The sequence below is a fragment of the Hyla sarda genome, chromosome 10 (genome assembly GCF_029499605.1).
Source record: "Hyla sarda isolate aHylSar1 chromosome 10, aHylSar1.hap1, whole genome shotgun sequence".
Lineage (NCBI taxonomy): Eukaryota > Metazoa > Chordata > Amphibia > Anura > Hylidae > Hyla > Hyla sarda.
This window is the reverse complement of record NC_079198.1, coordinates 141,936,520-141,953,616: the sequence shown is the minus strand read 5'-3', so window position 1 is coordinate 141,953,616 and position 17,097 is coordinate 141,936,520. Positions and strand designations below refer to the sequence as shown.

General features: G+C 45.5%; 1 protein-coding gene across 2 annotated transcripts in view; it reads right to left on the bottom strand.

The window, feature by feature from the left end:
• NPHP4 (nephrocystin 4) overlaps positions 1 to 17,097 on the bottom strand; it is a 292,086-nt gene that overhangs the window by 99,618 nt on the left and 175,371 nt on the right. For both annotated transcript variants that reach the window (XM_056544490.1, XM_056544489.1), the window contains one exon: positions 290 to 435. In XM_056544490.1, the coding sequence (XP_056400465.1) occupies positions 290 to 435 (146 nt within the window). The remainder of the gene's footprint in view (positions 1 to 289; positions 436 to 17,097) is intronic.

Sequence of the window (17,097 nt, the reverse complement as noted above, 5' to 3'; positions counted from 1 at the left end):
GATGTGTTCACAATTATGTACCAGTCTATGACCTCCACCATCTTGCCTCCCACCAGGATGGTCCTGCACTGAAGAGCTTTTGCAGGATGGTCCTGCACTGAAGAGCTTTTGCAGGATGGTCCTGCACTGAAGAGCTTTTGGTAGATTATATAACAGACTGTACCCGGCTTCATAGACATATCCAATATCTTAGGACCAACATGGTGGCTGCATATATTACTGCCAAAAATTTCCAGTATTGAAACCTCCACCACATATAGTAGCAGCATTTTGAGTCATGCAGAATTACCTTCCAGACTGAGTTCCCATTGCAACAACAGGGGCATGGACAGGAGAGAAGACAAGTTCTTGGAGATGGTCGGCATTTGGCGGCTCCTGGTTACTTCTACTCAGATCTGCTTCAAGGTGCGTTATTCCACTGGCGTAAGGGATTTCCTGTAGATGTGAAACAAAGTTACAGACGATAAAACCAGAGATGAATTCCTATGATTTTTGCAGTAACCGTGTCACAGCTTTTAGTGATAGTTACCCTGTTCCAATTCATCACCCCCTGTGTCATTATATAATCCCTTGTGCCATTTCATCTCCCCTTGTGCCATTATATAATCCCTTGTGCCATTTCATCTCCCCTTGTGCCATTATATAATCCCTTGTGCCATTTCATCAGCCCTTGCGCCATTTAATTACCCCCTTGTGCAATTTTATCACCCCCTGTCATTTCCTCACCCCCTTGTGCCATTTGATCCCCCCCTTGTGCCATTTGATCCCCCCTTGTGCCATCTCCTCACCCCCTTGTACCATTTCACCCCCCCTCCTGGTGCCATTTGATCCCCCCCTTGTGCCATTTGATCCCCCCTTGTGCCATTTCCTCACTCCCTTGTGCCATTTCCTCACCCCCTTGTGCCATTTCCTCACCCCCTTGTGCCATTTCCTCACCCCCTTGTGCCATTTCATCAACCCCTTGTGCCATTTCATCAACCCCTTGTGCCATTTCATCAACCCCTTGTGCCATTTCCTCATCCCATTTGTCATTTTCAGAGCTTTGCGGGACTGTATGGGATTTTGTGGGTTCGGTTGTATGTTCTATGACCGCCTGCAACAACCTCATTACTGCCCATGCCCAAAAGTTTTTATTTATATGGTTGAACCCATACACATTGAACCCCTGGATCCCAATCCCAATATAGAGCTCTACATAGAAGTATCGATCACTAAATCACGATCTTGTGATACTTCCAGGATTGAGTGACCATTTTGTAAGCACGGTCTCACGATACCCAGAACTTTCAGCTTAGTCACACACTCATATGACCTCTAGGGGGCAGACAAGGACCGAGTCCCACTGTATTATGGTACAACAAGCAGTGTGATGGCCTGGTGCTACGGCATGGTCCTAGATTACACGGGTAACACAACATCGGGAAAGGACGGTAAATGTCAGAGTCTCATCTATATAAGTGATACAGGCCTCTTCATACAAGAACCGTGTCAGGTAATTGAAGATAAAAATGGTTTTATGCATCAGGAAACAATGAAAATGAAGATGGTGAAACAGAGGTTCCTGGCGCTAGATAAAACATTATGCAAATGACATTTAAATATGCATCTGCGCTAGTGATGCGGTGCGCGACTCCTGACACATCCATCTACCTGGACGCATCTGATTTGCATATAAAATGTTAATGGAAACCTGAGATAAGGAATTTAGGACATTCTACTATTTTTAAATAACATGTATGGTAGAAGCCCCCTTAAAGGGGTACTCCGCCCCTAGACATCTCAAGCAATATCCGAACGATAGGGGATAAGATGTCTGATTGTAGCTGGGACCCCCGCAATCTCTGTGCAGCACCCGGCATTCGTTTTAGAACTCTGGGTGCTTGGAGCGGGCTTCAAGAGTAGTGATGTCACAGCCACGCCCCTCGTATCGTCACACCACACCCCCTCAATGCAAGTCTATGGGAGGGGGCGTGGCGGCCGCCACGCCCCCTCACATAGACTTGCATTGAGGGGGTGTGATGTGACGTCATGAGGGGGCGTGGCTGTGACATCACTACTCTTGCTGCCCACTCCAAGCATTCAGAACAAAATGTTTAAAGGGGTATTCTAACAAAAAGCACTTGTCACCTATCCACTGGATTGGTGATAAATGTAATCAGTGGGGGCCCAACCAATGGAAATCCCAACGATGGCAATAATGGGGAACCAGTTCTGCACTCCAAAACCAGCCAGTATTTTTGTTTAACTTTCATTGGAGCCACATAAATGGGCGACTCTACTGTCCCAGTCTCTCCTGTCCCAGAGGCCGACCCTCAACATACTGGGGGAGATTTATCAAAGGATTTAGACTGGTTTTTCCCGTCTAAATTTGTCGCACACAAAGTCGCAGTCTAAATACGTGCAAATTTTCTGCGACTTTTGCTTTAGAGGATTTTAAGTCCAAGATTCATTATAGTCTATTTTAGACAGAAAAATGCATCGGTGCTGAATTTATCAATAGCGACTTTTCGTCGAAAAGCTGCATTGGCCCCAAAGTACGCTGAAATGTCAGACCATGCTGAAGCAGGTTTAAATACAGTGACCCCCCAACCTACGATGGCCCCGACATACCATATATATGCATTGACCCCCCCCCCCCGACCTACGATGGCCCCGACATACCATATATATACAGTGACCCCCCAACCTACGATGGCCCCGACAAACCATATATATACAGTGACCCCCCAACCTACGATGGCCCCGACATACCATATATATACAGTGACCCCCCGACCTACGATGGCCCCGACATACCATATATATACAGTGACCCCCCCGACCTACGATGGCCCCGACATACCATATATATACAGTGACCCCCCCCCCGACCTACGATGGCCCCGACATACCATATATATACAGTGACCCCCCCCCCCCCCCCCCCGACCTACGATGGCCCCGACATACGATCATTTCATCATACGATCACTCTCAGAGACCATCACATGGTGAAGGCAGCATCAACATCCGATGCTTTTGTATGTCGGGGCTATCGCATAAACGGCTATCCTACAGCGCAGACTGCTTCAGCTGCCACCGTATAGCCGTTTACGGTGCCCCGTGTGGTCCACTGATGATCACTTACCTGTCCTCGGGGCTCCGGCGCGTCCTCTTCAGGATCCCCTGCATCGTCGGCGCTCTCCATCATCCTTATCACGTCGCTGCGCACGCCGTCCCGTCATCCAATAGGAGCGGAGCGCGGAGCGACGTGATGGCGGCGACGGAGAGCGAGGATCCCGGGGAAGCAGAGGCCTTGCCGGAGCGTCGGGGACACCTCGGGGACGCAGCGACAGCGATGGAAGGTGACATCCAGGGCAGCGGTGATGGTCCGGAGCGGCGGGGACAGGTGAGTACAACTTCCTATACCAGTAGTCTTCAACCTGCGGACCTCCAGATGTTGCAAAACAACAACTCCCAGCATGCCCGGACAGCCAACGGCTGTCCGGGCATGCTGGGAGTTGTTGTTTTGCAACATCTGGAGGTCCGCAGGTTGTAGACCACTGTCCTATACTTTACATTGCACAGATCCCTCAACATGCGATGGTTTCAACAAATGATGGTCCATTTGGAACGGATTACCATCATATGTTGAGGGATCACTGTACAGTCTAAACCATAAATCCCAAAGTCTGTGCGCAGAATTTATCATGAGCCATGTGACTTTTGATAAATTAAGCGCACAAAAGACCGGCCTTACGCTCTGTAGGTTGGTCTATATTGATGTGGGACATAGACAACTTTGGTAAATCTCCCCCAATGTGTATTGAAGATCTTCCTATTCAGCACCAGCTCACCAAGAAGATAGTACATGGAGAACTGACTTCATGACATCCAGGAGAGAATGATCATAATGGGCACCGCCATGGTCACTATTTGTTGTCGTCCACCATTTATAACTCAAATGAGAAAGGAATAGGGACTGTACGAATTTAGAAAATCGTGGCTCTTTTCTTCCAAAACCACATGTGCTGCCCTTGTTCATGGGTTGTGTCTGGTATTACAGTTCAGCTTCATTACACACTTCCTGTAAAGATGAGTGGTGCTGTTTTTGGAACAAAGCGGCCATCTTGTTTTGTGTACAAACCATTTAATAAAGAAGAATTCAGCCCATTCCCCATAAATAGCGCAGCCAGGATAAAGAAAACCCATTGTACAGCAGTCAGCTGATCTCCTGCCCCATCACATAAATCCCACCTTGGTAAGAAGATCCGTACGGGACTTGACACCTGAAATGGACTGGAAAAATGGGCCCTATCAGGACTTCTTTAGAAATACAACCAAAAATGACTGTCCAGACAAGGTCTATTCTCATTCTACTTGTAATGGAATATTCTGTGTAAGACTGAGATGATTTCCCCTTAATATCCCAAAAATAACATTGAAATCCACTAGTCTTCAGATGCCATCCTATGAGTGACAACCACTAATGGCAGCCATTAAAGTACCCGCGAGACCTGTCATCCAGCTTCTCTACACACTGAACAGAACGTACATCAATAATGTCAGGTTATATCCCCTCCGGACCCCTCTCTCCTACTGAGGGGGCCGATAGCTGTCACATGAGTGATTGCTCCACCATCTTATGTCTATGGCTGGAAAAAGCGTCAGACTGAGGATCAGGGATGGGAAGTGCGCAATAATGTGTATGACAGAGGTATCTGGCCGATGATTATCTCCTCCCATATATATATATGAAATAGCGTAATGTATAGGTTTGGGTGAAATACCAATGTTCTTCCAACCTTAACCCTGTGAGAGAGGAAAAGCAACAAAGACACTATTGTCCTCATATATCCCGTCCTCATATCCCGTCCTCATATCCCGTCCTCATATCTCGTCCTCATATCTTATCCTCATATATTATCCTCATATCCCGTCCTCATATCCCGTCCTCATATCCCGTCCTCATATCTTGTCCTCATATCCCGTCCTCATATCCCGTCCTCATATCCCGTCCTCATATCTCATCCTCATATCCCGTCCTCATATCCCGTCCTCATATCCCGTCCTCATATCTTGTCCTCATATCCCGTCCTCATATCCTGTCCTCATATCCTGTCCTCATATCCTGTCATCATATCCCATCCTCATATCCCAACCTCATATCCCATCATCATATCTTGTCCTCATATCCCGACCTCATATCTTGTCCTCATATCCAGTCATCATATCTCATCCTCATATCCCGTCATCATATCTTGTCCTCATATCCCAACCTCATATCTTGTCCTCATTTCCAGTCATGATATCTCATCCTCATATCCAGTCATCATATCTTGTCCTCATATCCCGACCTCATATCTTGTCCTCATTTCCAGTCATCATATCTCATCCTCATATCCAGTCATCATATCTTGTCCTCATATCCCGACCTCATATCTTGTCCTCATTTCCAGTCATCATATCTCATCCTCATATCCAGTCATCATATCTTGTCCTCATATCCCGACCTCATATTTTGTCCTCTTATCTCACCATCATATTCCACCCTCATATCTCAAACTCATATCCCAACCTAATATCTCAACATCATATCCCATCCTCCAAGTCTCTCCTCATATGCCGTCCTCATATCTATAAGGTAAATCTAGGCTTCCCTCTCATCCTATCCCTTAGTGCAGTGGTCCTCAAATTGCCCCCCCCCCCCCAGATGTTGCAAAACTTCAACTCCCAGCATGCCCGGACAGCCGTTGTCAGTTTAAGACCACTGTTTTAGAGGGATACATGCCCGGATGTTCATGTGATGGGCTGGAGGTCCCTGACACATTTTAGAGGGATTTTGCTGCCTATAATTGTATGTGGTTAGAGTCCCATGGCGCAGACATAATGGGGCAGCATGCGGTAATTAGTTGGGTAATTCTAATAGGAACGCTCCCTAGAAAGCAATTTACATTTACAACAAAGTCATTTCTAGTGTCATGTGATTTCCAAAATAGTTTTTTTCCAACATGAATAATTGAGGGAATCTTGTTCCACATGTGGTGGAGAATTCTGGTTTGTTCTTTCTTTGACATTGACTGTAAGTAAACACCAGTAATCAGAAGGCGTCTGCCAAGGTCCGTACGTTCCTCCGGTTATAGAGACTTCTGTGATGAGCCAAGAATGGCGTATAGTCATGTGACCTGGGGTATTCATAGTGGAATCTTGGGTTCTACAAATCCCCCCTCACTTTAGAGCAAAAGTCGATATGTTATGGCTTAAAGGGGTCCTCTGATGAAAAACTAATTTTTTTTAAATCAACTGGTACCAAAAAGTTAAACGGATTTGTAAATTACTTCTATATAAAAATCATAATCCTTCCAGTACTTATAAGCTGCTGTATGCACCACAGGAAGTTGTGTAGTTCTTTCCAGTCTGACCACAGTGCTCTCTGCTGACACCTCTGTTCATGTCAGGAACTATCCAGAGTAGGAGCAAATCCCCAAAGCAAACCTCTACTGCTCTGGACAGTTCCTGACATGGACAGAGGTGTCAGCAGAGAGCACTGTGGTCAGACTGGAAAGAACTACACAACTTCCTCTGAAGCATACAGCAGCTGCTAAGTACTGGAAAGATTTAGATTTTTAAATAGTAAATTACAAATCTGTTTAACTTTTAGGCGCCAGTTGATATAAAAACAAAAATTCCCACCAGAGGACCCCTTTAAATCACATATTCCCAACCTGGGGCTCTCTAGCTACTGCAAAACTACTACTCCCAGCATGCACTCACAGCCTTGTGCTGGATATGTAGCTTTGAAACGGCTGTAGAGCCACAGTTGGAAATCGCCGTCTGAAAGCAACCGCGTCATCAAGATTTATTGTCTACTGATTAGAGCCAGATAGCGATACTTTACTTTTCTATTTTATATATCGTTTTATTTTCTGACTGTTGATTTTTTTAATTCCACTTTGTGAACACAATTATGGGGGCAGCAGCTCGCCTCGACTGACCTGCTATTCAACTTAAATTGAATGTGTCGCCTTGATACATGAAACATTTTCTTTAATAATTTTTTCTTTATTTTCAAATTGTGATTTTTTTATTTCTTTTTTTTACATTATACTGGGGGGAGGGGGGGGGCAGATATTTTTACAGCAAGCCCCATGGACATAGACAACAATAGGCAGGAGCTGTGCTACTGATATGAATGGGAAAGGTTTCTGTGCATGCTTTGTGACCTGAGCAGGGGGCATGCCACAGAAAGGGAGAAGCTGAACCCCCATTGTCTTCTGTATCTACAGGAAGGGGGAGGCTGAGCTCCTATTGTCTTATGTATCTACGGGGAGGGGGAGGCTGAGCTCCTATTGTCTTCTCTATTTACAGAGGGGGGAAGCTTAGCTCCTATTGTCTTCTCTATTTCCTGATGTCCCCTCTCGCTGTAAACCTGTACAGATCACTTTCCTGTAGCCTCCTCCTTATCATCACAGACACAACAGGAAGTCTCAGCTTAGTTTTGGGCCTAGTGGCCAGACTGAAAACTGCAAGATTTCAGGATTATTTTATAGTATAGATAGTAACATGGAAAATTAGAAAAAACATCTTAAAAATATGTTTAACATAAAAACCTGATGTGAACAAAGGGTCTGTCCATAGGTGACAGGTGTCGGGGGGGGAAGGATCGGTGATACTGGACATGAAGTGTCTGAGCGTCCAATAGAATCATCTTCTCTACTAGAACATGGAATTGGGAGAAGGGTCTCCTCCTCTGATATAGATCCTGTGATGTATCAGCAGCTTCTACAGAAGTGAAAAGGTCAAGAATCACAGATTTAGGGAATTCTCCATCGCCCTCTGATATACGTCTAATCAAGTCCAAAAGTTTTTTATTTTGAACTTTTCTCCGTTTTATTTTGTTCCATAATTTCCACCTGACTTCTTCTATTTGTATAATTTACACTGGGCCGGCAGATCGTATATATAATCGGCGGATACATTGTATTCACTTTGCTTGGATATTAGCCTGGTTTACGTTTTCTCAAACAGCTGCGAGTAATGTAAATGACCGCGTTAACCATATTTATTAGGTATTTTATCAAAAAGATTTCTCATCCTTTCAAGGATGTTCCGAGTGAATAATGGCTGCATTTACTTAACTTAAATATATGTTACAACTTGCAACTGTGCTTTTTAATCCCTTTTACATCTTAAAAAATTACAGCAATGCATAAATCTGGATGTGCCGGGTAACACTTACAGAGCGGAATTAATCTCGGGCTTAAAGTTTACTTTTACTAAGCAGACTCTTTTAAAGAAAAGTATTTTTATCTGCTTATAGGCTTAAAGGGGTACTCCACTGGAAAACCTTTTTCTTATATCAACTGGCTCCAGAAAGTTAAACAGATTTGTAAATTACTTCTATTAAAAAATCTTAATCCTTCCAATAATTATCAGCTGCTGAAGTTGAGTTGTTCTTTTCTGTCTAGAAACAGTGCTCTCTGCTGACACCTCTGTCTGTCTCGGGAGCTGCACAGAGGTAGAAGAGGTTTGCTATGGGGATTTGCTTCTACTCTGGACAGTTCCCGAGACAGGTGTCATCAGAGAGCACTTAGACAGAAAAGAACAACTCAACTTCAGCAGCTCATAAGTACTGAAAGGATTAAGATTTTTTTTTTATAGAAGTAATTTACAAATCCACTGGAAATTTTTTTTTTTAATCAACTGGGGCAAGAAAGATTTGTAAATTACTTCTATATAAAAATCCTAATTTTTCCAGTACTTATCAGCTGTTATATGCTCCACAGAAAATCATTTTCTTTTTAAATTTCCTTTTTGTCTCCTCTGGTGGAATTTTTTATTTATTTAAATCAACTGGTGCCAAAAAGATTTTAAACAGATTTGTAATTTACTTCTATTTAAAAATCTAAATCTTTCCAGTACTTATCAGCTGCTGTATGCTCCACAGGAAGTTGTGTAGTTCTTTCCACTCTGACCACAGTGCTCTCTACTGACACCTCTGTCCATGCCAGGAACTGTCCAGAGCAGGAGAGGTTTTCTATGGGGATTTGCTCCTACCCTGGACAGTTCCTAAAATGTCTGGAAAGGAAATTCAAAAAGAAAATAACTTCCTCTGGAACATACAGCAGCTGATAAGTACTGGAAGGATGAAGATTTTTAAATAGAAGTAATTTACAAATCTGTTTAACTTTCTGGCACCAGTTGATTTTAAAAAAAAAATGTTTTCCAGTGGAGTGCCCCTTTAAAGAGATGTCCATTGGCAGCATAGAGAGAAAGAAAATGTTTTTTTGGGGTTGAATAAATATTCCAAACAAGCACAAATTGACCTATATACACTGTACGCTGTTCGTGGCAACAGCGTTTACAAGAACAGGCGGCGTGGTATCAATCTATGGCTACATCTTGCCAATGCTCCGGGGACGTGTGGGTAACATTTCTGCACTTGTTCGGTTGTGCACGTGGCCAAATGGCGCAGACAGAATAAGGAGCTGCTTCAACTAGGAAAGGAGCTGGCTCAACACACTGGGTGGGGCAGTGTTTCCCAACCTGTGTGCACTCCAGCTGTTGCAAAACTACAACTCCCAGCATGCCCAGACAGCCTTTGGCTGTCCGGGCATGCTGGGAGTTGTAGTTTTGCAACAGCTGGAAGCACCCTGGTTGGGAAACACAAGGGTGGGGCATGAGTATACTGCAACCGCGCATGCGTCATCTCACTGCATAGAAGCAAGAGAATACTTACTGCAGAGGAACAGTGGGTATGAACCACACGTGCATCCTCTTACTGCATAGAGTAAAGAGAATACTTACTGCAGAGGAACAGCGATTATGAACCGCATGTGCATCCTCTTACTGCAGAGAACCAAGAGAATACTTACTGCCGAGGAACAGTGGGTATGAACTGCACGTGCATCCTCTTACTGCATAGAGTAAAGAGAATACTTACTGCAGAGGAACAGCGGGTATGAACCGCACGTGCATCCTCTTACTACATAGAGTAAATAGAATACTTACTGCAGAGGAACAGCGAGTATGAACCGCACGTCCATCCTCATACTGCATAGAGTAAAGAGAATACTTACTGCAGAGGAACAGCGAGTATGAACCGCACGTCCATCCTCATACTGCATAGAGTAAAGAGAATACTTACTGCAGAGGAACAGCGGGTATGAACCGCACGTGCATCCTCTTACTGCATAGAGTAAATAGAATACTTACTGCAGAGGAACAGCGAGTATGAACCGCACGTCCATCCTCATACTGCATAGAGTAAAGAGAATACTTACTGCAGAGGAACAGCGATTATAAACCGCATGTGCATCCTCTTACTGCATAGAGTAAATAGAATACTTACTGCAGAGAAACAGCGGGTATGAACCACACGTGCATCCTCTTACTGCATAGAGTAAAGAGAATACTTACTGCAGAGGAACAGCGATTATAAACCGCACGTGCATCCTCTTACTACATAGAGTAAAGAGAATACTTACTGCAGAGAAACAGCGGGTATGAACCACACGTGCATCCTCTTACTGCATAGAGTAAAGAGAATACTTACTGCAGAGGAACAGCGGGTATGAACCGCACGTGCATCCTCTTACTGCATAGAGTAAAGAGAATACTTACTGCAGAGGAACAGCGGGTATGAACCGCATGTGCATCCTCTAACTGCAGAGAATCAAGAGAATACTTACTGCAGAGGAACAGCGGGTATGAACCGCACGTGCATCCTATTACTGCATAGAGTAAAGAGAATACTTACTGCAGAGGAACAGCGGGTATGAACCGCACGTGCATCCTCTTACTGCATAGAGTAAATAGAATACTTACTGCAGAGGAACAGCGGGTATAAACCGCACGTGCATCCTCTTACTGCATAGAGTAAAGAGAATACTTACTGCAGAGGAACAGCGGGTATGAACCGCACGTGCATCCTCTTACTGCATAGAGTAAATAGAATACTTACTGCAGAGGAACAGCGGGTATGAACCGCACGTGCATCCTCTTACTGCATAGAGTAAAGAGAATACTTACTGCAGAGGAACAGCGATTATAAACCGCATGTGCATCCTCTTACTGCATAGAGTAAATAGAATACTTACTGCAGAGGAACAGTGGGTATGAACCGCACGTGCATCCTCTTACTGCATAGAGTAAAGAGAATACTTACTGCAGAGGAACAGCGATTATAAACCGCATGTGCATCCTCTTACTGCATAGAGTAAATAGAATACTTACTGCAGAGGAACAGTGGGTATGAACCGCACGTGCATCCTCTTACTACATAGAACCAAGAGAATACTTACTGCAGAGGAACAGCGGGTATGAACTGCACGTGCATCCTCTTACTGCATAGAGTAAATAGAATACTTACTGCCGAGGAACAGTGGGTATGAACCATACACGCACCATATCACCGCATACACCAAAGAGGATACTCGCAGTGAAACAACAGCAGGTACTGACCTACAGGAGGATGGATCCCTGGGCAATGAGCTACAAAATTGTAGCATAAAAGAAAAGTGGTCCGAACCCCTGGGGAGACCGTAACCAGTCAATAATGATAATGGAAATATTGCACTTATGCAACGACCATCTGAGCCTGTAGACTGGCCGGCCGCGGGTCAGCCGGCCACGGGTCCACCCAAAACCTGCAGCAGCAGATCGGGGATAATGCACACCAATGTGATTTAAAGGGGTACTCCTCCCCTAGACATCTTATCCCCTATCCAAAGGATATGGGATAAGATGTCTGATCATGGGGGAACCCCTGCAATATCGGCTGCGGCACCCCAGACATCCGGTGCATGGAGAGAACTTCGCTTCATGGCGACTGACTGCCGATGCGGGCCGGAGGCTTGTAACATCATGGCCACGTCCCCTCAATGCAAGTCTATGGGACTTGCATTGAGGGGATGTGGCCGTGACATCACGAGTGGGCGTGGCCGTGATGTCACGAGCCTCTGGTGCTGCACCTGATGCACAAAACGAGCGTCGGGTGCAGCAGGGAGATCGTGGGGTCCCCCAGCGGCGGGACCCCCGCGATCAGACATCTCATCCCCTATCCTTTGGATAGAAGATAAGATGTCTAGGGGAGAAGTACCCCTTTAAAGGTATACAACCAGCAAATCTGATCCCCAGGTGGTCCCCATACACAGACATTTGTACTTTATTTTATCGCATGGACAACACGTTTAAAATCTGAACTAGATTCTTCTCCAGGCAAGTGTCTGCACCTTTTCTAACGAAGACTCAGGTTCAGATTGAAAACGCGTTGTCTGTGTGATAAAATGAAGTGCCTGTATATGGGGACTCGTAGCTACTGGCAGATCAAATTCTTTTGGTTGTAAATTCTCAACTCATTTTGGTGTAGAGTCATAGAATGGCATTTTATGGGAGGCTGAAATCTCGACCAGCATTGACTGAAAAAAAGGGCAGAGACCCCGAAACGCGTTATATTTGTGACTACAATAAAAGTTTTCTAGCAGCGGATTGTAGCTAGAAGTCCTGTCCTTTATGTTTGATCACGCCAGACACCTGGGTATTTTTGCTTTCTCCCCTACATGCCGAAATTACTTGTATTTGAGAACTTTTTATTTTATTTTAGAATTGGGAGACAAAGGCGAGAATAGGATTGTGGGAATACCCCTTTAAAGCACTAAAAATTTTCTAGAATTGAAATGTTTCATGCGACGCCATCTTAGTTCAGCAGGGTGCATGTATTTTTTATTTTTTCCATTTGGGGATTTATTTCGAGCACTCATATAAGAATATAATGAGGTTGGTGTCTGTCAGACATTTTCCTTGCCGGCAATGAGTTCTAAACCAATTCCATTAAGTTAAGTGAATGACATGCCACTTCCACTCAGTCATGTGAGTTATGTATAATTAAACCAAATGCTTTCGAATGTCACCTCATATAATCTCCGAAAATGGTTTCCACCCCGAAGGCAGAAATGTGGTTACAGGGAAAACTATATCACTGGATGGAGGCTGGAGGAAGAAGGTATTGACGATCGGCATACAATAAATCACACCGGACCTGCGCATCGAGTTCAAGGCTTTACTCTATTTTAACATGAACCCGTCAGAGGACAAATGCGAAAGGGCAAGTGAGATATGGTCATTACCAAGACCCACCCATCCAGATGGGAACGCGGCATATTCTATTATATTCTATATACTATCATTCCAGGGGCTATACTGTAGGGCACTCACTCAGTCCCCCTTCATTTCCATCTTGTAGTTCCCGTTTTCTTACAACATGGGACAATATATAATTATAACACCTAGGAAATACTTTGTAGCCGAACCTATGGGCCAAATTGGGTACAATATCTCCTTGAGAAGATTGCTGTACGGAGATTTACAGGCCAGGCAATGCTTCTTGGGAAAAAATGTATGTAAACTGGTGCTTCTCTACAAGAACTGGCTCTCTAGGGCCACCTATTGGAGGAAGCTATCCTGTAAGTCTATGCTTGACCCCTTAAAGGGGTACTCCGCACCTAGACATCTTATCCCCTATCCAAAGGCGGCCTGACCCCCGCAATCTCGGCTGCGGCACACAGAGCGAGCTACATGCCGGATGACTGGCGACTTCTATTAAATAATTTTAATCCTTCTAGTACTTGTTAGCGGCTGTATATTACAGTGGTCCCTCAACATACGATGGTAATTCATTCCAAATGAACCATCGTTAGTTGAAACCATCGTATGTTGAGGGATCCGTGCAATGTAAAGTATAGGAAGTTATACTCACCTGTCCCCACCGCTCCGGACCGTCACCGCTGCCCTGGATGTCGCCCTCCATCGCTGTCACCGTGTCCCCGGGGTGTCCCCGCCGCTCCGGACCGTCACCGCTGCCCTGGATGTCGCCCTCCATCGCTGTCGCCGTGTCCCCGGGGTGTCCCCGCCGCTCCGGACCGTCACCGCTGCCCTGGATGTCGCCCTCCATTGCTGTCGCCGTGTCCCCGGGGTGTCCCCGCCGCTCCGGACCGTCTCCGCTGCCCTGGATGTTACCCTCCATCGCTGTCGCCACATACGATGGTAATTCATTCCAAATGAACCATCGTTAGTTGAAACCATCGTATGTTGAGGGATCCGTGCAATGTAAAGTATAGGAAGTTATACTCACCTGTCCCCACCGCTCCGGACCGTCACCGCTGCCCTGGATGTCGCCCTCCATCGCTGTCACCGTGTCCCCGGGGTGTCCCCGCCGCTCCGGACCGTCACCGCTGCCCTGGATGTCGCCCTCCATCGCTGTCGCCATGTCCCCGGGGTGTCCCCGCCGCTCCGGACCGTCACCGCTGCCCTGGATGTCGCCCTCCATTGCTGTCGCCGTGTCCCCGGGATGTCCCCACCGCTCCGGACAGTCCCTGCTGCCTGGGATCGTCGCTCTTCATCGCCGTCATCACATCGCTGCGCACACCGCTCCTATTGGATGACGGGACGGTCATGTGATGACGACGAAGGAGAGCGACGGCGATGCAGGGGATGGTCCGGAGCGCCGGAGACAGGTGAATGATCATCACTGGACCACATGGGGCACCTTAAACGGCTATCCGGCAGCAGCTGAAGCAGTCTGCGCTGCGGGATAGACGTTTATGCGATGGCCCCGACATATGATAATTTCAACATGCAATGCTTTTGTATGTCGGGGCTATCGTAGGTCGGGGGGTCACTGTACAGAGGACATTCCTTTCTTCTTGGATTTCTTTTTTGTCACGACCACAGTTCCTGACATGGACAGAGGTGTCAGCAGAGAGCACTCTGGTCAGACAGAAAAGAAATCCAAAAAGAAAAGAATTTCCTCTGTAGTATACAGCTGCTAATAAGTGCTGGAAGGATTAAGATTTTTTTTATAGAAGTAATTTACAAATCTGTTTAACTTTTTGGCATCAGTTGATTTAAGGGGGTTCTCCGGTGCTTACACATCTTTTCCCCTACGATGCCTGATCACGGGAGTCCCGCCGTTGGGGACCCTCGGGATCATGCACGCCGCACCCCGTTTGTAATCAGTCCCCGGAGCGTGTTAGCTCCAGGATTGAATACAGGCGACCACCGGGCCGGCGGCGTGTAATATCACGCCTCCGCCCCCGTGTGACGTCACGCTCCGCCCCTCAATGCAAGCCTACTGGAGGGGGCCTGACAGCTATAACGTCCACTCCCATAGGCTTGCATTGAGGGGCGGAGCGTGACGTCACGGTGCCGGCTCGGTGGTCGACTGTAATCAGTCCCGGAGCGAACATGCTCCGGGGACTGATTACAAACGGGGTGCGGCGTGCAAGATCATGGGGGTTCCCAGCGGCGGGACTCCCGCGATCAGGCATCTTATCCCCTATCCTTTGGATAGGGGAAAAGATGTGTAAGCACCGGAGTACCCCTTTAAAATCTAGGACAATGTTTCCCAGCCAGTGTGCCTCCAGCTGTTGCAAAACTACAACTCCCAGCATGCCCGGACAGCCTTTGGCTGTCCGGGCATGCTGGGAGTTGTAGTTTTGCAACAGCTGGAGGCACATTGGTCGGGAAACACTGATTTAGGACCTCATTTGTAAGTCAAATGGCAAAACTATAGCTGGGGAAAAGTTTTTTGAAGACCCCCATGGGTCCCCTTTACAGCGTGTTACATAATAACCAATAAAGAGGATTCTGGGAAATGAAGACTAATTCAGACAATCTTTATTTCTTCACTTTTGTTGTTTCCTTTTCATTGGAAACCCCGATAAGCTGTGAATCAAATGTCAGGAACCTGAGACAAAAGTCTAATAATAAACCATTACAGGGTAACAAATACAGTACGACGGAGGATAAACAAGTCAACAGTGATAATTTATTTACTGTAACATATGGAAGGTACATTATGTGCATCCAGACAATAACCAGCGTCACCCATCCGGCCCGGTCATTTACACCGAAACAAAATTCATAAAGGAGTCATTACCGACCATGGATGAGAGGATATAGATACATTAGAAATAGGAACGGAACGATATAAGGAACGGAAATCAAAGAAATTCTATACAACATGGAGCATATTACACATGATCAATCTGAGATTAGCAATTTAAAGGGGAACTCCGGCGAAAAAGAAATGTTTTCACATCACTTGGTGCCAGAAAGTTAAACAGATTTGTAAATTACTTCTATATAAATATATTAATCCTTCCAGTACTTATCAGCTGCTGTAGTTGTGTAGTTCTTTCCAGTCTGGCCACAGTGCTCTCTGCTGACACCTCTGTCCCTGTCAGGAACTGTTCAGAGCAGGAGAGGTTTGCTATGGGGATTTGCTCCTACTCTGGACAGTTCCTGACATGGACAGAGGTGGCAGCAGAGAGCACTGTGGTCAGACTGGAAAGAACTACACAACTTCCTGTGGAGCATACAGCAGCTGATAAGTATTGGAAGGATTAAGATTTTTAAATAGAAGTAATGTAACAGATTTGTTTAACTTTCTGGCACCAGTTGATTTAAAAAAAAAAATGTTTTCCACCGAAGTACCCCTTTAAGGTACATTGCCAATGTGGTCCATCCCGTTCTGAGTCCGTTCGGCCCTTTTTTTTTGTGCCGAACGGCCCCCAAAATGGGTCGGAGCACAACTGACTCCATTGGGTCATCACCAGGTATTGACTTGAATAGGGTCCATAGGGGATCTCGTAGTTACCGAAGAAGAAAATAGTGGACACAGAAGCACAGATTTCAAATATTTAATATTTTACATTTTATCCACAAAATATTTATCGTACAAATCTGCAGCAATTAAATCTTTTGCAATTTATGCGATTGGCCATGCGGGATCAGAAATGTTAAAATGTGATGGTTCAGACAATTCCACACCCAGCTATTTTATTTTAAAAAAAATTATTACATTTGGAAAATGGAAAAAGGTGGTGATTTTAATAGTTAATAGAGGGGGGGTTATATATTTTTTAAATTTTACACTTTTTTGAGGCCTTTTTTTAAGCAATCATTCAATTGCTTCAATAGATGAACTGTTCCCATTGCTTGGACCTCCAGGTATGTGTGCCATACGTATTTAAACATTTGACTGATCTTCTGTCATTACTGTGTGATCTACGATGTCTGTCAGCTACAAATATCAGTATAATGGGGGCCTGGCATCAC